The 22,729-nt window shown below is 37.7% G+C and overlaps 1 protein-coding gene across 1 annotated transcript in view; it reads left to right on the top strand.

The window, feature by feature from the left end:
- The window catches only part of LOC126354816 (sodium-dependent neutral amino acid transporter B(0)AT3), a 517,077-nt gene that overhangs the window by 421,566 nt on the left and 72,782 nt on the right, over nucleotides 1-22,729 (top strand). Inside the window, exon 11 of the mRNA XM_050004755.1 lies at nucleotides 10,542-10,701. Within this exon, the coding sequence (XP_049860712.1) occupies nucleotides 10,542-10,701 (160 nt within the window). The remainder of the gene's footprint in view (nucleotides 1-10,541; nucleotides 10,702-22,729) is intronic.

Raw genomic sequence — 22,729 nt, 5'->3', positions numbered from 1 at the left:
TCCCAGCATAGCAGACTGGAAAACATATGGGTTTGCTTCCCATGAAGAACTTGTCAGCTTTCTCACGATGTTATTTCCCTGCATATTTTTTTCTTTCAAACCCACGCAGAGTGGTCTAAAACTTAGGTTTTTATTTAGAGTAATTCCCAGGTATTTTGGCATCATTTGTATAAATGTTGTAGAGAATTGGTGAGAACACATTGCCTTCAGGTAATTTGTTCTTCTGGTTTCCCTGGTGGCCCTTCTTACCTTGCAGTTTTGCACAGAATCTTCTCTCTCTGGAGCATACCTCTGATTACATTTGTTCATTCCCCAGCTTGAGAACTGCTATGATATGTGATTTTCTCCACAGTTTAGGCATATGGGTGAGTTCAACACATTAATTAATTAATTTAATTAACCACTTAATAGTGTCTAGTTCAAAATTCTGCAGCTGCTCTGTTCTTATGTCATCTGGATCTGCAGATCTTAGTATTCATTTGCTTTATGACACTTACCAATTCTGTTGTAAAAAGCAAGCTGAACAAGTTATTTTCCTCAATGTATCATGTTAATTTCTTAGTTTGTAATTTCTTTTGTGATTTACTGTTATTAAGTCGTTGATGAGCTATTTCATTTGGTGTTACAAAGGTGAGTTCCTCTGGTGGTTTTTTAGGACAATTGCTTAGATTTTTAATTAAGTTCCATCCTCTTGTAATGCTCTGAGCCATGTCTAGATCAGCTAAAGGATGTAACCATTCTTTCCTTCTGCCTTCTGTGAGACATCTCATCAGCTCTTCACCTGCTTGAATGTTGTCTTCATCTAGTGGGTCTCTTTTGTGTTTATCTTGACAGATCTGAAGTAAGCTGACTGAGTTTTGGTTGAGGTCAGACATGTGTTGCTTTCTGCATCCACAAAGTATGTGTTTCCCAGAGATTTTCTTTACTATAGATATGAAATCCTCATATTAATTTGGAGACACTTTAAGTTTTGCAACTTCATCGTCCAGTTCATTTGAGAAACCTCCTTAGCATACTGTTTTAAGGTTGAATCAACTACTTCTGTGCTGATAATCCCAACGTTTGCACACATTTTGAGATTATGCTTTATTTTTGGTATTGACTGGTTGTACCATATGCTTTTCTGCTTGTTAAATGATGAAAACATTATCTGGATTATAGCCCTTGGGCCATCTTCCACTTTGAATGGATGGCCTCAGATGAGGATATTCAGTCAACATTGAAGGAAAAACCAGCATTGTACTCTGTCACCGCATTTGCCAGATTGCTGCCTATGCTTATTTACAGAGGAGGCGAGCCTCTGACTTCCACATTCTGTGATGAAGTGTGGACTTCCAATACCATGTTGCCTACCGTTGGTTTCACTGCCATTCAATCAAGTTTCCATAGATCCTCATGACAGTTACATGAACAGCTATCCAGTTTTTTCATGACCAAGATGCTCATTCCCAGGTGTTTTTTCGCAATAAAAAATCATTCAATCTTGTGGTGTGCAGTGGTCATAATGGTTTGGATCACCAGTGTAAGGCTGTTTAGTTGTATGCTTATTTGAAATCTGTGAATATTACCAGATAGCCAGGACATAAAGGAGGTCATTAGTTGTAACGTCATCTATCTTTTTTTATGTAATTTAGTTTCTTACGATAAAATAGAACACGTAAAGTTAAAAATGAGTAGAGGGTTTTTATTAAAGTGAAAAGCATAACAGAACAACTAAACAAAAATGCCTGTTTCACCTTTTGACGATACAGCACTTAACACAAGTCACACAGAGAATCATTAAAATTGCAATCTTAACACCCCTCCTCAATTTAATAATTTTACATTTAACGCTAACAAAAATTAAAATAAACCCAACCAGCTCCTCAAAGCAATGAATCTAAGAGCTGGTAAGCCTTTGGTAAAAATATCTGCAATCTGGTTCTCTGATAGTACATGCTCAACCGTGATAATCCTCCAGTGGTGAAGTTGATGTACAAAATTATATTTAAGATTGATGTGTCTCAACTGTCAATGGTCCCATGTTTTTAGTAACTGTATACACTACTGATTATCCTCAAATATACGAATTGGTAGCTGGAGTGGAATTTGAATACATCCAGCAAATATTTCACCCAGAGTAACTCAGCTGTGGCTGTTGCCTCTGTAGAAGACAAAGCAATGCTAATCTTCATCTATGTTGCCCAACAGACAGTGTTTCCAAAATATTTTAATAGATTACCAGAGGTAGATCTTGCGTCTTCTTTTCTATTCCAGTTTGCATCAGCATAGGCTAGAAGACCTTCTTGATACCCCTTTCGATAATTTATTCTCATGTTGACGGTCCCTTTGATATATCTCAAAACTCTTTTTAAGCTTTTCCAGAGTTGTTCCAATGGATTGTTTTGGTATCTGCTCAAAAAGTTGATCACAGCACACAAATCAGGTCTTGTTGCTGTCATTGCATACATCAAACATCCAATCAACTCTCTGCAGGGCTTATTGATCATTTTTCCTTCCTTGAATTCCAGTTTAACTTCCATAGACATCTTGACCGGATTACAATCTTGCACGTTGAATCATTGTAGCAAATTCTTCAAGTATGATGTTTGGCACAGATACATTTCACTGTTGTTCATAGAAATCTTAATTCCCAAGCATGATTCAAATACAACCTTAATCTCCTTTGAAGTACTCTCCATTAGCATTAATACACTTGTCCAAACATTCATTCCAGTGTTCAAAGCACCTTTTAAATTCGTCCTCTTTGATACCTGGTAGCACTTTCATGACATTGCGTTTTACATCTTCCACATCCGCAAAACGCTTCCCTCTCAAGTCTCTTTTCATCCTTGGGAATAGGAAGAAATCCAAGGGTGTTAAATCCAGCAAATAGGGTGCGTGGGTCAAGGTAGTCATCTTTGTTGAGGCCAAAAACTGGCGAACACTGAGAGTTGTGTGCAAGGGAGCATTGTCTTGATGTGGGAACCACACGCCAGAATCCCACGAAGCCGTATGTTTTCGCGACAAACTTCTGCGAAGCTGTTTCATAACTTCCAAATAGAATTGTTGGTTTACTGTCTGGTTTTCAGGTAAAAATTCTGAGTGTGTGATCCCTTTGATGTCAAGAAAACAGATCAACATCGTTTACACATTTGATTTCACTTGTCGAGCTTTTTTTGGTCGAGGTGAACCAGGTGACTTCCATTGTGATGACTGTTGTTTACTATCTGGATCATACCCATAGCACCATGACTCATCACCTGTAATGATTTTGTTGAAAAAATGTGGATCATCTTTGAATGCATCCTTCATTTTGAGACAGGCTTGAACACAACGATCCCTTCGATCTCCAGCAAGAAGCTTCGGCACGAATTTTGCTGCCACTCTTTGCATCCCCAAATCGATGGTCAAAATGTGCTGAATTGAGCTCCATGACAACCCAGACAAGTTCTCAAGTTGGTCAATTGTCCTGCATCAATCTTCACTGATGAGATCATGGATTTTGTCAATGTAGTATTTACTTTGAGCAGTTGAAGGTCGACCGGAACGGGGCTGATCTTCAACCACCATTTCTCCCTTTTTAAACAAAGAAAACCATTCATACACTTGCGTTTTACTAAGAGCATGGTCCTTGTAGGCTGTCTGAATCATTGCAACAGTTTATGCTGTGTTCTTGCCGAGCAAGAAACAATACTTCACTGCTGCACGTTGTTCGTAAGAACTAGCCATTTCCTCATGTCACATCTGCACTGTATGCACACTCAAAGAACTGCCAAAGAAACCACACTTCTCACTGTTGGTTGACGCTGCATGGCAGAATGACTCAGCAGAGCTCCTACTACAAACCTCTGGCGGCACGACCTGCTACTACAAGTATACAATGTGCAGCATTATGATTCCGGTTACTTTTGGGTCCCCCCTCGTATATTTCCTCCTTGAGTAATCCATGAAGAAAATCATTGGTGATGTCAAATTGTTCCAGAACCAGTCCTATTTGGATTGCAATAACTAGCATTATTCTAACAGTTGCAAGTCAAGCCACTGGTGAATAACTTTCATCGTAGTCATATCCACTTTTCTGTGAAAATCCTTTTGCCATAAGTCTAGCCTTGTGTCTTATGATATTTCCATCCTTGTTCTTTTTTAATGTGAACACCCACTTACTGCCAATAGTCTCCCTTCCAGGTGGTAATTTAACAAAGATCCAAGTCTTCTTTTCTTTTATAGAGTCAGTTTCATCCTGTAGATACCAGCATTCCTTATCTTCACGATTTGCAATTTTCTTATAACTTTTCAGTACATCAAACACAAATGAATCAGCATTGAATGCAAGAACAGCATAGTCATTCAGATATTTAGGAGGGTTCCTCTTCCTGGTAGAACATCAAACAGTTTTCTTTTCTGATAAATTTTCAGCTTCCTCTTTGTCACTGGTCAGTTCTGGTATGGGAATTCTCTTATTACCCCCATTTTGCATCTTCTTCAATGATGTCTTCTTCATTATCATCATTTTCAGATGATTCCTGTACAGATTCTGGGATCCAATCCACAGCTGGTTTACTTTCAAAGTCAAATCTTCCTCCATAGAAAACAATGTTCCTTCCTTTCACTATTTTTCCTTCCTATGGACACCAAAGCCTGTAGCCATTAGGACAGTAACCAGTGAAATAGCAGTTTAAGGACTTGCCTTCAGATTTCCCTGTTCTCAATTCCTGTGGTACCAGTAGATAAGCAATACATCCAAACACTCTCAGCTTACTCAAATTAGGCTTCTTGTTATACCACGAAGCTGCAGGCACTTTTCTTTCCAGAGCCACAGTAGGACTTCTATTAATCAGGTACAAGGCAGTACGAACAGCTTCTGACCAGAACATTTTATCTATTTTACACTGAAGTACCATACAATGAGCTTTTTCAATAATAGTTCTGTTCATTCACTCTGAAACACCATTTTGCTGAGGAGTATATATGATTGTAAGCTCAAACTGTATTCCTAGTTCTTCAAAAAACTGTTTCAATTCATTTGACATGTATTCATGGTCACTGTGACAGCACAATCTGCTAATCTTCAAGTTGAAGTGAGCTGTAGCCATGGGGTCAAACATCTTCAGATAGTGAGTTACCTCTGATTTCGATTCCAGTTCACAGGCCAATGTGAAACGTGTAAAGTCATTGACAAACGTGAGCACATACTTCTTTCCATCGAATGATTCTGGCACAATTGGCCCACACAGATCACTGTGGATCAACTGAAGAGGTCTAGTGGTATGTTTCCTATTGTGATTGTATGGCAGCTGTGATTGTTTTCCTTTGACACAATTGCAACATTGTTCTGTGGAGATTGTTGAACTGCCCAGTTTCATACCATCAACTTGTGATTGGAGGTGCTTAATGTTATCATAACTCAAATGGCCTAATCTGCTATGCCACAGAGTTGCTGATTCCTGAGTTCTTGTGTCCAGGCTTCCTGCATTGGTCACAAGTAACGTTGAAAGAAGTTCCTTGTTGACTTCTTGTTTTACTGGTGTTTGATGAACCCTTTATTAGATACTGTTGAGTCTGAAAAACTGTAGGAAATGGTGTTTCATCATTTTTGTTTTTCCCAATGAGTCCCTTCCACTTCGATTCTTCACCCAGTAGCCTATTTTTCACAAAGCTCAGCATCAAGTCTTTCATTGAGAATATTTTGATTGCAGTGACCACTTCATTGTATTTCGCAGGCATCGTTAAAAGCAAATGACACACTATGTCTGTTTCTTCAATAGTAGCTCCAGTCGAATGTAAATCACAAATCAGTTTATCAAAGTGGTTAACTAGCAAATCATTTGTTCCTTTAGATTTTATAGTTAACAATTGCTTTCTCAACAGACGTTGACCAGCAGTTCCTTTTCTATCAAATGTATGACACAGAGAGGTCCATAAATCAAAAGAAGTTACTTTATCTTTCATGTATTCCAAGTGACTGTCAGCAATGCGTTGAACAAGATGAGACTTACATTTACGATCTTGTTTAGCCATTTCAGCCAATCATGTTTCCTTTGTGGTGCACAGTGTGTTCTCCTCTCCATCAACAAATTCCAACTTTGTAAGATAATTCACTTGCACAAATGGTAATAGTTCCAGTTCCTCAAGGAGAATTTACAATATGAATTTCGAGTTGTTGAAATTTGTTCCCTAAAATAAAGGAATACAATATTTTTCCACTTCAGTTGCCATCTCGGCTTAACTTTACATGAGAGTACACTTGAGGTCAGGTATTTATCACAGATTCCATTTATTTAAAACTAACCTTGGCCTTTAACTTGATGTAATTTAGTTTCTTACAATATAAAAGACACATAAAGTTCTTTCTGTCCTGGATTACATCACGGTCATGTGGCACAACCATTCCCATGGAATTGAACATGATTATCATGTACCTTTTATGTTCTAATATTCTAATATTGTGTTCAAATTTAAAATTGTTCTTGACAAACTCTTCCTTTTGAAATCCTTATATACTCCCCCTCCCCCCCCCCCCCCCCTCTCTCTCTCTTTTCCTTTCTCTATCGCACACTGTGCTTATGTCTCAATAAGGTCAATGTTAATTATCTTAACTTGTTAGCTCTAAAATAGAAATATTATCAGTCTATCAGTGTACAGCACCATTGCCTTAATCAAATGCTTCATAAAAATTTGGGTAAACAACTCATATTTGAAAATGCTATGTTTTTCTTAAATAATTCTGAATCAGTGCCAGGATGTATTCTTTAGCAAGGTCATCACTAGTACAGCTTCTAGTGTCTATTTTTCTCACTTCTTTTGTTGCTCACTTAGATCATTTAGTGTACAGAAAAGCATATCCTCGTATGGAACAAGTCATGATGCATTTCTAAATTCTCTTTCAAAAAAACATAGAGTTTCCTGATGTGGTTTATGGAAATCACAGGATATGTCTGCCAGGATTCCTGGACCAATGTTATCATGTGTCTCCTCCTGAATTTGAGTCCATTTTTTCCTAATTAACCAAAATTAGATGATGCTAGGGGCTCCAGTTGTATTCTCAGTCCAAAATAGATTTGTAATCTGCCACAGGGTACTGCAGTAGTACTGTCTGTTATGTTTTATATTTAACCATGGTGGACAGCTATTTATACAAGTTAACCCAAATAAAAATTGGCCTCTCAGTTAGTTTTCAGCTTTCTGCATTTTTTCTCAGAGCCTGAAATGATGGTCTGTATTTACTCATGGCTGCTTTTCTAATAGTTTAAACTGCAATAGTGTGCAGTGCCTGCATATGTTGTCTTAGCTCTATAGTCACTTTCAATTATTATTGGCCCTCAATAACATCTTCGTTCACTTCTAAATATCTTTAATTTTCTTTTTTAATTATGCCTTTATTCCAGATTTAAGGGAAGATGTGATACAAAAGGTATCCCTTAACACATTCCTAAAATTGTTGTTTGTACAATCTGCTTTATTATGTAATTACTCATGTTTGTCCACTAACATTCTTTTAATTTTATTCAAAGAATAACAGATGTGTATTTTCATCCACAATTAAATTATAAATGATCAAAGTTTGTGGTGTGTGATCCAAAGCCTTATCTCACAACAGCTTAAACATTTTTATTCTAATGTTCAAGTACATCTGTGTATTGTCTGCCAACATTTCTTTTTCTTTATTTTATTAGCTTAGTAAATGGAAATATGGGATTAACCTATCTCTTGAATTTTTGACGAAGGACAATCATGAAAGTAAGTGGCATATGCTACATTTATTCTTTGGATATGTGATGCTAGAATTTGATTTTTCCACATGACCACACAGCTAGAGGTAATCAATTTGTTTGGTTCTATGGGCTGCTTTCCAACCAATAAAAAAGATAGCACTCTTTTTTTCTTCTCACTCCACTGCCCTCTTGTCAACAGGCCATTGGCAAGTAGTGGGGTACTCCTTATCCAGAGAGTCACTTGATCACAAGAGCCTCAACCATGAAAAAAGGCTTCATCACAAGAAAGTGAGGTAGGCATTAGGTTGGGAGAGACTCATTAGGGCACAAACCGAGTGTGGCAGGTCAAGAACATAGAGAAGCATTTACTGATAATTTCTGACTGTTTAATACATGTGTGTGCAATAAATAGATAGGTGTTTAGTTAATTCTTTTTTCTGAACAAATTTATTAGCATCTTTTAGATTTCCATATCAAGTTACAGCACTACAGTCTGCTTTTAGAGAAAGGACTTAACTCATTGTTATATGTATGTAATTAACAATGCACTGCAGCTTTAAAAAAGTCACCAGCCACTTGAGTGTAGTGTTATGAATTGCACAAATTTGCACATATGTTGTATAGAAAGTTTTATGTTTAGTGACATTACATTACAAAATTGTTACACATTTAAAAAAAAATTACTGCTGACTGTGAAAACACTTGCACAGTATTATTTGTGCTAATTACTTTATTTAACTTAACAGACTTTAGCCACAATACCACACCTCACCACTGCAAATAATCTGAATATGCAAAGTGCAGGAAATGTTTCATATGCATGTCAGTGCTCAGAAAATATAAAACTTTTAAGTGTCAGGTATCTTCACCACATAGTTTTCATTTATGGTATTTCTAAATCATCATTACTCATCTGGAATTGCATGGTAGGAGTTTTGATATCGTTAATGGAGACTGTGTGTGTTGTATCTCAATTAATTGATGTGTAATTTTTTTGTTAACATTCTCTATTTTTGTGGTTAATAGATCAGTAAGTACATGTTATACCAGATTAATCAAACAGACAATGGCAACTGATGCTACATAGCCAGTGTTTGTTATTAATAAAAAGAAATGATAATGTTTCTTCACTACCGGTATTTAAGAAGTTTGCTGTATTCAAGTTTTACATTTTTCCCCTAAATCATCATTAATCAGTGATGGTAACATTTGTAAGAAATGAGCACAGTAGAGTCACCATTGTTTATTGTCAAACATAACTGGAATCCGCCATTACTACTTGTTTTTGAACATGTTTTATATTTAGTTATCGTGGCCCACAAATAAAACAAAAGAAAACTATAATGTAAGCATAAAATATTCCTAAAAATAGAACAACAGTATAGAAAGGATAGATTACTACTCACTACAAAGAGGAGGTATTGAGTTGCAGACAGGCACAATGAAAAAGAATGCTAGAATTACTCAGCTTTTGGGCTACAACATTCTTCAGAAGTAGAAAACACACACATCTGTACAAGTACATCTGTCACACAGATGTCCCCTATTATCTCACAGCAGTAAGTCCCAACTGTAGCTGTGTCTGAGGTGTGTGACAGTCTAGCTGGAGTAGACAGTGTGGGTCTGGAAGAGGTGTGGGGAAGGGAGAAGGAGGGTAGGGTTGGGGAAAGTTGCTAGTGCTGCCTGTCGGAACATGCAGGGACATCGAGTGTACGGTGTCCTGTTGGAGGGTGGGGGGTGGGGGTGTGGGGGGGGGGGGGGGGAGGGGGGGGAGATGCAAAGAAGGGGAAGGAACGATGTATGTATATTGATGGGATGAAGGGCATGTGTAGCCCTGGACTGGTAGTAATGAGATGCAAGGCATGTGTAGTACTGAGGTGGGAGCAAATGTCTTCTACCCCATAAATGCGCCTATACACTCCTTTCTCTTTTTCTACTTCTGTCCCTCTCCCTCCCCCCCTCCCCCAATACCCCCCCCCCCCCTGCCCAGCCCCACTGCACAGCATCCCTGTGCTGTGCCCAGCAGCCCTATCCTGTACTCACCACTTCCATGCACACTATACAAAGCAGCACTTACACCTTCCCTCAAGAGTACCCTGCTATCCCCCCACCTCTCTGTCACCTTCCTGTGCCTGTTCCATACTTGCACTGTCCACTCAGCTAGACTGCTGTTCATCTCAGACACTACTATTGCTGAAGAATGTAGTCAAAAGCTGAATGTTTCTAGCATTCTTTCTTATTGTGCCCATCTGTCAATCAGAACCTTCTCTGTGGCACAAGTATCAAACTATCATTACAATATTGTTGTTATTCCATCCTAGACTTCCCATTGTTAAAAGTTCAAATGAATTGATTTAAATTGATTTTATTTTTCTAGTGGCTGTGTGAATTTGTTTAATAAATATCTGAAAATAGGATGTGTTGTATGTCCTTTTTTTCTACATCTTAACAGAAAAATAGCATTATCATTGATTATTGAGTACAAAGTATCATAATATCTTGCAAGTCAGCGGCCAGTAAATGTAGAAGGCAATAAGCTGTTGTCAATTATGACTTTTGATTTTGAATTCATATTTTAAGAACTGTGTGTTTGTTTCTGAAGAAAAGGTGATTGTACATTAGTTTGTTGTTCATTAAGAAGAATACTTTACATAAAGTTCCTGAGCTGTGCAAAGACTGAAATCACACGTAACTCTTTCATGTTTTCAAAGACAGATTTCACAGGGTCTCACATGCAAGTCTAGTTGTTATGGTACATAATATGTTGTTTGTAGTAATTTGTAGTTAGCATGACATAAAAAGTGTGTCAACAACATCTATGTTATCAAAATCTATTTTATTTTTCAGGGGGCCTGTGTCTTATATGTTGTGGCATATCTATGGCTTTTGCCCATGGTGCTGGCAGTTATGTATTCATCTTGTTTGATAACTTCAGTGGAAACTTTCCCTTGCTCATTATTGCCTTCTTTGAATGTGTGGGTGTTTCTTATGTATATGGACTAAAAAGGTAAGAGTACTATCTTCAAGTAAGAACTAAGGTAACTAAAGCAATTTCAGTCATTTACAGTACTGAGATATACATGAAACCTATTAAGAGAAGAGAATTTAATAGTGTATTGTATAATTTAACACTCCTATATCCATTGTAGCACTTCACTGTTCAAAACAGCCATCCTAAAACTGTTCTGCAATGTGTATTTTAATCACTATGCTTATGATGTATTACTTGCACCACACAGGTACTAGCAGATATACATTGCAGTGATACAATGGTAACTCTTTCCATTTTCAGCACACGTTCTTCACCATCTTAATTAAAATAATAAAAAATAAAACTAATTCTTATTAATAGTGATCTACAGCTTTTAAAAAACAGAAATCACACTTCATAGATTATTGTGAAAGTTTATTTCATGGTTAATTCATCTGACACACTCATAATACAGTTTGAAAGTTCCCCAAATATAAATTCACAGCTTCTAACAGACTCTGCTGCAGTGCCAGCTCATAGGTATACATTATGGGCGTTTAAAAAGTTTTAAATACAGTTAAATATCAGGATGCATAATTAATAGCATCTGCTGTATAACAGTTATGATTATCAACATATTTATACAACTTAAGCTGCTGTCAATAATAATAATAATGATAATAATAATAATAATCTGCAAAACTTGTCTGAAAAGAGGAAGAATTGTTTTTGTGGAATTTTGTTGTTTAGCACATATTTAAATACAGTTTATGGCAAGACTGAAATATAATGTTCAAGCTTTTGCTACTTTCCATTTTGCATTTTTATCTAAGTGGGACTTTTCATGTTTCTTTTATTTTTTGGCCAAATGTAGAAGATCCCTAATTCATGTATCAGTTAATGAATTAACTTTGATGCTGGGAGGCCCTACTTTCCTTGCGGCTGATTTTTCTCAGTAATTTTCTTGTCTGTTAGCACTTAATAGATGTTCAACAGAGTTCATATTGACACTGCACGTTATTAAATTCAAGTACTACTATCTACCAACAAGGTCACTTGACTAGAATACAAATGAGGCACTGAGAGCCATAAGGATCATAAATACACTGTCTTTGCCCCCCCCCCCCCCCCCCCCCCACCCCATATTTAAGTGAAAATTAGAGAAACCAGTAACCGCCTTTCGTGAATGTTCAGATTTACGTACAGCGTGAGCCTACAGTACAGATAAACCTGCCCAACCATAAGATCAACAGCTATCAGAAGCGTGAACAAATTCTACAGTCTCACAATCAATGATGATGCTGTTTACATTTCCCAGCACCTCAAATGGATTACTGTATGATAAAATCCAAAACTTAATGCTGTATCTCATTCAGAATCCCACAAAATAGGTTTTTCTATCAGTATAACTATAACATATACTGATGACTGATCTAATTTTACTATATAGTGAGTGAATTGGTATATCCGTGTAGTGTGCTTCTGCCTAGTTGGATTTATGCCAAGTGAATATGGATAAAAGTCTGCTGCAGTGTGCTACCACCTAGTGGCATTGACATAAACTTGTAGTCAAATGGTAAGGGCTAGCAGTGCATGCCATGAAATGTGCACATTTTTCGTCACATCTGTATGTATTTGGCCCATAAGGAAATTATGTCACAAAAAATTGTGCAAGCGCAGAAGCTCCTTAAAACATGCACAAGTGAAGGTTTGCTCACAAACCTGATGCCAAATTTCACTGAGTCTAGCGCACCAATGTTGCACAGCACAGTAGATATAGTGCCACGTATTTCAGATTACCACATCTACATTATGTTTAACAGCACTCAAAGAAAAATAATCAATAAATCTGCAAGGTGTCAAAAGTTAGGGTATTTATGTGCTCTTGTGCTCTTACACACTAGCCACCACTGCTTTGCTGCGTATCAGTATATAGAGTTTTAACATTAAAGTATGTAAATTACTTAATTCTTTAGCAGTCACCATGTAGACCATATGCTGCATCAAGAATCAGACTCCACTGCATTCTGTCTATTGCTGCTTCCTCCCAGTAGACTAAATTCAGAGCTTTGGCATCTTTCTTTATGTTGCTTTCTCATCTGTTTCTTGGCCTGCCCAGGGGTCTTTTTGTTGTAATGGGCACAATCAAAGCTTGCTTGGGAAGCCAGGTCTCTGACATATGAATTGCAAGACCTGCCCACTGAAAGCCTCTGCTATTTTGTTATTGTAAAATGTTGGCCTCCTCCATGACCTTGTAAATTTCATTATTTTTTCACTCTTTCTACGTATCTTTGTCTCAAATCAGGTCCCAAATTCTTTTCATCGCCTTTCTTTTAAATTTGAGAGTGCTTTTGCATGCCCCTTTTAGTTAGTGTCCAGCTTTCTGGATGATAGAGGATAATGGGGGATATAAGGGCATTGTATATCTTCATTTTTGCAGAATTTAATCTGGCTTTAACACATCCCTCAAGGTATATACCATGTGATCAAAAAGTCAGTATAAATTTGAAAACTTAATAAAACACGGAATAATGTAGATAGAGAAGTAAAAATTGACACACATGCTTGGAATGGCATGGGGTTTTATTAAACAAAACAAAAAGTTCACAAAATGTCCAACAGATGGTGCCGGACAGTAGAACGTCAGTGACTGTGCATGACAATTGTGCATAAAAGGAACTGTAATGAGAGAGAGAATCAGATGTGCCAGCAGTCGCAGCATGTTAATGTTACCTGAAAAAGCGCTTTTAGTGCATCTGTATTATCAGAATGGGGAATGTGCTAGTTCAGCATTATGATCCTATTGCCACAGGAAGAGGATTCAAATGGGTAACAGTCTGTTGACAAATGCAGCTGTGGTGAGAATGATTTCGAAGTTTGAAGACACGGTTGTTTAGATGATAGACCCCATAGGGGTCGACCAAGCACAAGGCATAATGCTGCTGAGGCAGTTCAGGAAGAAATGGAGACTGTAGCGGGTTTGTTTATGCATGGGGAAGTCGCGCTCGTGCAGTCACATATCGTACCAGCACTCCATACACTACTGTTTGGTCGTCACTTAGGCATACCCTCCGGTGCTATCCGTACAAAATCCATCAGCATCATGAACTGTTACCTGGTGATTTAGTGAAGTGGAGGGCATTTGCAATGTGGGCATTTCAAAAGATGGCGGAAGATGACAATTGGTTGAGTAACGTGTTGTGGACCAACGAAGCTCATTTTACGCTCCGAGGGTCTGTCAATGCCCACAACTGCAGAATTTGGGCTACCGAAAACCCTAGAACTGTTGTGGAAACTCCATTGCATCACAAGAAAGTCACAGTATGGGTTGGTTTTACCACATCTACCATTATCAGGCCTTTTTTCTTTGAGGAAATGTGTGATTCTGGTTTTGTAACTGCTATCGTGATGGGTGGGAGGTATGGCGATATGTTACAGAATTGTATCATCCCCAGCCTGGCAGATAAACACCTGCTGGAACATACAATGTTTATGCAGGATGGCGCTCCATCACATATTGCTAGATGCATGAAAGATCTCTTGCGCACGTCGTTTGGTGATGATCGTGTTCTCAGCCGTCACTTTCATCATGCTTGGCCTCCCAGGTCCCCAGACCTCAGTCTGTGCAATTATTGGCTTTGGGATTACCTGAAGTCACAAGTATATCATGATCAACCGACATCTCTAGGGATGCTGAAAGACAACACCCGATGCCAATGCCTCACCATAACTCTGGACATGCTTTACAGTGCTGTTCACAACATTATTCCTCGACTACAGCTATTGTTGAGGAATGATGGTAGACATATTGAGCATTTCCTGTAAAGAACATCATCTTTGCTTTGTCTTACTTTTGCTATTCTGATAAGATGAAGTGCCATCTGTCGGATATTTTTTTGAACTTTTGTATTTTTTAGGTTCTAATAAAACTCCACATCATTCCGTGCATGTGTGTCAATTTGTATATCTCTATCTACATTATTCCGTGATTTATTTTGTTTTCAAATTTATACTGACTTTTTGATCACCTGGTAGATAGATGGGGCAAGCAGAAATTCTGTAACATTATTACAAATTTTCTTAGTGATAAAGGAGCCAATGTAATGCAGTACTGAGTCTCACTATATAATAATGACAATTTTTTATTCACTGAACAAGAATAAAAATGTGATACATTTTTGCAAAGAACCTAATGGTGTTGCAATAGGACAGGCTAAACACAGTTGTCGGTCGTGTGTTTGTTGCTGTTAGAAGTAGTTCATCTTGTCACAAAATTGAAGTAGATAGTTCCTGTGAGTTAGTATGGGCAGAGGTCATTGATGCAACCAAAATAAAATCAGAATTGAATCCTTTTACTGACCTCCCAATTCAGATGATACAATTGCTGAAAGTTTTAAAGAAAACTTGAGTTTAATAGCAAACATGTACGTGACTCATACAATTATAGTTGGTGGTGACTTTAATTTACCCTCAATATGTTAGGTAAAATACATCTTTAAATCTGGAGGTATGCATAGAACACATCTGAATGTGTGTTAAATGCATTCTCCAGAAATTATTTCGATCAGTTAGATTATGAGCCCATGCAAATAGTAAACAGTTGTGAAAGCACACTTGACCTCCTAGCAACAAATAATCCTGATTTAATAACAAGCATCAAAATGGATACAGGGATTAGTAAAACAGGGTTTTGTAGTGAGATTGAATATTGTGACCTCCAAATCCTCCAAAAATAAACGAAAAATATACCTATTCAGAAAAGCAGATAAAAATTCACTTGATGCCTTCCTGAGAGACAATTCCCACTCATTCCAAATTAACAATGTGAGTGCAGACCAGATGTGGCTTGAATTCAAAGAAATACTATCAGAGAGATTTATACCAAATAAATTAACAAATGATGGAGCTGATCGTCCTTGGTTCATTAAATGGGCCAGAACACAGTTGCAAAAAAAAAAAAAAAAAATAAATAAATAAATAAATAAATAAATAAATAAGTAAATAAATAAATCCAAAATTTAAATAAATGCAAGATCTCCGAAATTGGAATTCTGTTACAGAAGCTCAAAATTTAGTGCAGATTTCAATTTTAGATGCTTATCATAGTTTCCACAACGAAACTTTGTCTTGAAACATGGCAGAAAATTTAGAGATTCTGGTCGTATGTGAAGTATGCTAGCGGGAAGACACAATCAGTGCCTTCTCTGCATGATGGCAATGGAGATACTATTGAAGGTAGTGTTGCTAAAGCAGAGTTACTAAACATAGCCTTCCAAAATGCCTTCACAAAAGAAAGTGGAGTAAATATCCCAGAATTTGAATCATGAACAGCTGCCAACATGAGTAATGTAGAAGTAGATATCATTGGAGTAGTGAAGTAACTTAAATTGCTTAATAAAAGTAAGTCTTCAGGTCCAGACTGTATACCAATTAGTTTCCTTTCAGAGTATGCTGATGCAGTAGCTCCATACATAACAATCACATACAACTGTTTGCTTGACGAAAGATCCATACTCAAAGACTGGAAAGTCGCACAGGTCATACCAATATTCAAGAAAGGTAGTAAGAGTAACCCACTACACTACAGGCCCATATCATTAACACTGATATGTAGCAGGATATTGGAACATGTATTGTGTTTGAACATTATGAATTACCTCGAATAAAATTATCTATTGACACATAGTTAAAAAGGATTTAGAAAAACATCATTCTTGTGAAACACAACTAACTCTTTATTTTCATGAAGTGTTGAGTGCTATTGACGTAGGATTTCAAACTGACTCCAAATTTCCGGATTTCCAGAAGGCTTTTGACACTGTAAAACAGAAAAATTTTGTAGTAAAATTGTGTACCTGTGGAATATCATCTCAATTATGTGATTGGATCTGTGATTTCTTGTTAGAGAGGTCACAGCTCGTAGTAATTGATGGGAAAACATCAAGTAAAATAGAAGTAATTTCTGGCATTTCCCTAGGTAGTGTTATAGGCCCTTTGCTGTTCCTTATTTATATAAACAATTTGGGAGACTAGCTGAGCAGTCGTCTTATGTTGTTTGCAGATAATGCTGTCATTTATCAACTAGTAAAGTCATCAGAAGACCAAAACAAATTGCAAAAGAACTTAGAAAAGATATATGTATGGCACCAAAATTGGCAATTGACCCTAAATAATGAAAAGTGTAAGGTCATCCACATGAGTGCTAAAAGGAATCCATTTAACTTCTGTTACATGATAAATCAATCAAATCTAAAGTCAGTAATTTCAGCTAAATACCTATGAATTACAATTAGGAACAAGTTAAATATGAAGAAACACATAGAAAATGTTTTGGCTGCATTTTATTGGCAGGATACTTGGGAAATGTAGCAAATCTACTAAGCAGACTGCCTATGCTAATTTGTCTGTCCTCTTTTATAATACTGCTGCATGGTGTGGGATGCCTACGAAATAGGACTGATGGAGTAAATTGAGAAAGTTCAAAGAAGGGCGGCACATTTTGTATTGTCACGAATTAGGGGAGAGAGTGTCACTGAAATGATACAGAATTTCGGATGGGCATCATTAAAAAAAAAGGCATTTTTTACTGTGGAGGAATCTTCTCATGAAATTCCAATCACCAACTTTCTCCTCCAAATGTGTAAATATTTTGTTAATGCCAACCTTCATAGGGAGAAATGTATAGATGTTTGTTCTTTCTGAATGCTATACAAGATGGAATAACAGAGAATTGTGAAGGTGGTCTGATGAACCCTCTGCCAGGCACTTAAATGTGATATGCAGAGTATAAATATTGATGTAGATGTAGATAATGCAACCACATGTTTTAAGGAGGTGTCCTCTGTACCACTGAGTTCATTGTGAAAGTCTTGGATAACAACACAGTATAAGTAACTAGGAAGTGTGCCAAATACAAATGTAAAAGTATGAAACTGTTTATGAATATCGGAGAAACCAACAAAACAAAACAATATATCTTTTATTGATTAAGAGAAGACTCCTACTTCAATTAATAAATATTTAACACTTTCATTGCCTATTATCTCTAAGATCTTCAATGTCAACAACAGAAAGTAACTGCCTTAATTTATAAAAGTTGCTTCTAGGAAGTGACTTAGTAAAAATATCTACTTACTGATCTGCAGAGCTGGCATTTACACAGCTGAATTTTTTTTTCATGCAATTTGACGTGTCACATCTATGTATTTTGTTCATTTAAGATTCTCAAGATTCTTGATCGTCTGGATGGCACTTAAACAATCCTTATGCAGGTTGGTAGTTATTTCCTTTACCCTCATAATTTTCTGCAAAATTGGCTGGTTCCTCATGATTTCTATCTCACCTTGACGGGAAGCTAGATATTCTGCTTCTGTTGTTGACAAGGCTACCACCTTCTGCCTGTGAGAGTTCTAAGCTATGGTGGCTCCACCATGTTTAACAACAAAACTGTGGGTTGGTTTTCAAGTAAGAAGATCTTCTGCATGATCTGAGTCACTAAAAACAAACAAATGGAGATCCCTATTTTTGGGTAATAGTGGCCATAAGAGATTGTTTCCTTCAGGTACTGCAAAATTCTCTCCACAGCTTTCCAGTGGGTCTTTTCTGGTTTTTCAAGTTTCTGACTAGCATTGTGCGCTGCAGAAGTGATGTCAGGTCTGGCTGCTATTGACAAAGGAAGCTTCCAATATCATGATGGTGTGGAGATAATGCCTTGGCACTTCTTATAGTTACATCAGATTTCTGCTCCAAATCATTCAGCAACAGACTGATAACTTCTCTAGGCTCTGATTCAACCAGACCATCACAGCTAGGATGGTAAATTGCTAGTATGGTCAAGAATCCACCCTTAACATTTACAAAAATGCAGGGATGTGCATCTGTTACCATTAGGTCAAATTTGTGTAGCAGACTGACAAATCATTCATTCCATACTCCTGACACTCATCTGAGTCAATGAGCTGTCAAAAAATGATGTTGATATTGATCTAATGACACTGTACGTCACCTGAGGGATAGTAGACATACTGATAATGGTTTCAACATCATCCACCCACAGATATTGTAGAGGCATAGTTACCAGTGTGCCATCTGTGTCTGCCCTGTAAACGGGAATGCTCACAGCCAGAAGGCTCAGTGTGGTCCAAACTAATGAAGCAAGCAGACACCCATGCCATGGAGATGCAATTGTGCTTCCTACATTCAGCTTAGTGAGTTTCAAAGGGGTGAAATTATGACCTTCAGAGTGGTGGGATCAGCTTTTCAGAGGAATTATGCACAATTTAACATTTGTGTTGATTGTGCAACAATGCTGATGTCAGTGGTCACATGAACATTCGATGTAGACCTGTTGAGCACTGTCTCATAGAAAGCTTTCATCCAAGATACACTGGCACCACCCCAGACCTTTTGGTCTGGGGTGGGATAAGCTACAACTATCATTCACCTTTGCTGTTTCTGGAGGACACTAACTAGCACTCAGTATGTGCAGAGTGTTGTTAGAACCATTCTTTTGCCAGTCTTGCAACAGGAAAAAGATGTGTTGCTCCAACAGGATACTCTCACCTACTCAGCATCTGTGAAACTCGGTGTGGTCTGCATGACAGGCAGCAACTTCCCTAGTCAGCAAAATCTCCAGACTAGTCTCCAACCGAGTGTGTGCGGCATATGATGGAATGAGAAGTTCCTTGTGTGACTTGTCAATCAACAACTCCTCCAGAACTATGTGAAGAGGTCAAGGAGGCATGGCATACTGTATTCCAGGACAGTATTTGCCATTTGTACAACTGGCTGGATGCCAAAGTAAGCACCTGCAATGCTAACCATTGAGGCTATACCGTGTGCTAATATGAGTGTTTCAGCATGGGTTGATACTTGGTACCTCAGAACTGCTTGTGCTGTTAAACTGTAAATGAAATCATTTCATGTACTCCAATGCATTGCTGCAACAATAAATCTTGAGTAAATTGGGAACCTCTGAAAGAGATTACTAATTTTTTCCTGCAGTGTATCTTTGTATTGATTGCACTGTATAAAAATGCAATTTTAACATAAAACTGCCTTGTCTCCTTGGCTCCATGGCTTTGGATGCTCCAATTTTTATGGGAGTGAAATGTTACCATTAGACTAAAGGTTTCACAATTTGAGCTTTAAAATTATCTACAGTTCCATATGTTTTCCCATTGACTGTGAATATCCACCTATTGGCAAGTATTTATTGGTTTTCTGAGGGCTCACTCATCATCCAAGTTACGTTAAATGCATGCATGTCTTCTTGCATGGGCTGCTTCTATGTTCATGCATGTCCTCTTGCATGGCCAGCTTCTAAGTGCATGATACTCTTCTTCCTATTTGATTCATGAATTCAGTGCAATCTTCATTGACATTCTGTTTAGTTTAGCTGATTTCAGACTCTGATCCTTCATATGGTGATTTAATTTACTTTTCCCAGTCTGGTTGAGGCTTTTTTCTTGAATAGGCTGTTCATCTTTCAAGTACCCTGAGTCTGTCTACATAGCAGTCCAATCCAGTCGATAACTTTGAGGTAATTTTCCATCAACACTGATTGCACCGGCTGTCATGTTTATGGTTTGAGCCCATAGTCATATTGACAGTCCACCTTCATGAAGCTTAGCCCTTGAATTCTTCACCAAAGTTCTATTCTAATGGTCAGCTGTACCATTCTGTTGAGATGGTTGGTGATTTCTAGTCCATTGTCATTTCTGACCAGTTTAATTCCATGCTCAGTCTGCTTATCACTGGTTTTTGTGAAACATTCGAAGTGTTTGGCCACTTGAGACTTACACTATGAGCATTACACAGCTTTTCAATGGAAATAGTCAACTTTTAACAGAAGAAAGTACCACAAACCACCAATAGAATCAACTTGCATAGGGGCACAACATGGTGGATCAGATACTCTTTCTTTGTTGACTTTGAGTCAATTTTTGCTAAAGAGCAACTTTTGAATTTTGCCCACAATACATTTCTCATATAAGCTTTTGTCTTCTCCCTTTATTTATCTACGTTTCAAGATCTTTTTCACCTGGAACAAGTTTTGGTGTGCAAGCCTTTTGTGTCAGATTTTTAAGATTTACCTTAGTAGAAATATTTACCTCAAAAAGCAACATTTTTACTCAATTAAATCATAAACTTCATCCTATAAAACATTGCTTTGTGATCTTCTGCTGCAACAACATTTCTCCCTTTGAAGATACTGCATTCAGATTCAAATTTTATTCCCTTGTCTAAAGCAGCTTCAAGTGAGAATAAATTGAACTGAATACCTGATACATGTAAAACATTTAACAGATGTTTCTCACACCATCTTCCTTCATCTGAAGCTAAAATAGTTTTTAGCTGTTCCTTGTGGTGGAATGAAGTTACTACTAAAAATAAAGCTTGCAGCTTCACCTCAAATTGACCATAATTTGTGAACCATTTAAATTGATTATGCACGTGGTCAGTAACACCAGAATCTAAAAGCCACACATTCTCATCTACACGCTTCAGCTGCTATTGATGAAAAAATTTTGCTTATCAGGGTATCCCCTCTCAATTTATACTTATTATGACCTTGACCCTCTGATGTAGTGTTTCTGCTTTTTTTTTGCTTAATGATGAGGCTAATTACATTTCAAACAGATGTTTCTACAGTCTTTTGCCCAATAATCAGGTTTTGTTACTGTTGCAGAGCTAGATAATTACCTTCATTGCAAAATAAAAACCAAACTGTAACTCATACAACTCCATTAAAAAGCACATTCAACATCAGAATAAAACATATATAAAAACAAAGAGAAAACATAAGTCAGTGACTGCACCAGAGATAGTAATTAAAAATAGTTATCACTTCCATGTAGCATTAAGCAGCACATAACACTGCACTTCACCACTCCCTCCTTAGTGTCAATGATATTTTCTATTGAATCAGGTAACAATGGGTCATGCACAGGCTGCTGATGGCACATTAGAGGTTGCCTCCGATGTCTGTTGCAACTAATCTGTCACAGGCGGTGGAGCAACTGAAGCATTTGTCAAGTCCTTGGTGAGTGCAATGAGTCCATACTAAAGTAGGGTGTGCACAAAATAGGTGATAGTGGTTGGCATACCCATCACATCAACTTTGAATGTCTCGTCTTCCCTACTGATGACATGGTAAGGTCCATCGTAGGGTGGCTGCAGTGGCTTGCATCTGAGTCATGCCATGCAAAGACAAGATAGCACTCCCATAGCTCATCAAAAACAATAGGGCAATGGGTCTGCTTATCTCTTGGAGCAATGGGACATAGTTACCAGTTTTGTGTATGCAGCTTTTCTATGAAATTTGATGGACCAGTGCAGTCATCTGGCATGTTGGCAAATAACTTTCCAGGCAGTCATATTGGCTGGCCATAAACAAGTTCTGCCACTGTGGCTTTTAGGTCTTCTTTCAGCAATGCATGGAGACTCAGGAGGATGAGGGCAGCATCTCTGTCAAATGCTGAGAGTTGTGACGTCAAAGTAACATTTTCAGTTGGCAGTGCATGCATTCAGCTAAACCATTCATTGCTGGGTGGTAAGCTGTAATTCTAATATTCTTTGTATCCAGTAGGATGGCAAATGCTTTGAACAAATATGACTCAAATTGTCCTTGCTGGTTTATTGTAATCTGTGGAGGCACACCGAAATGGAAGATCCATCCCTGAAAGGATGCAGTTGTTGAACAGTTTGGGTGGTTATGTCAGTGTTACGGACACCTCAGACCAGCATGTAAAACAATCAATGGCTGTAAGGCAGTAGGTGTATCCTTCTCAAGGTGAGAGAGCCCTATGAGATTTTGCCGAACATGTTCAAATTGATGATGTGGAGGAAGAAACACTCCAATAGGTGACTAATGTGCTGCATAACTTTATTTCACTGACAGGCCACACACTGTCACACATATTGCTTACAATATTTATCCATGTGTGGCAAGGCAAAAGCTCACTTCACGATGGTGGTAGTGGCTCATACTCCAGTACAACAGACTATGTAAAGAGGTGATTGTTTGTTGCCAAAAGTCAATAGTAAAAAATGGTCATGGTTT

Source organism: Schistocerca gregaria, chromosome 3 (assembly GCF_023897955.1).
Source record: "Schistocerca gregaria isolate iqSchGreg1 chromosome 3, iqSchGreg1.2, whole genome shotgun sequence".
NCBI lineage: Eukaryota > Metazoa > Arthropoda > Insecta > Orthoptera > Acrididae > Schistocerca > Schistocerca gregaria.
Note: the sequence above shows the minus strand (reverse complement) of the source record. Positions and strands in the feature narration are given on the sequence as shown.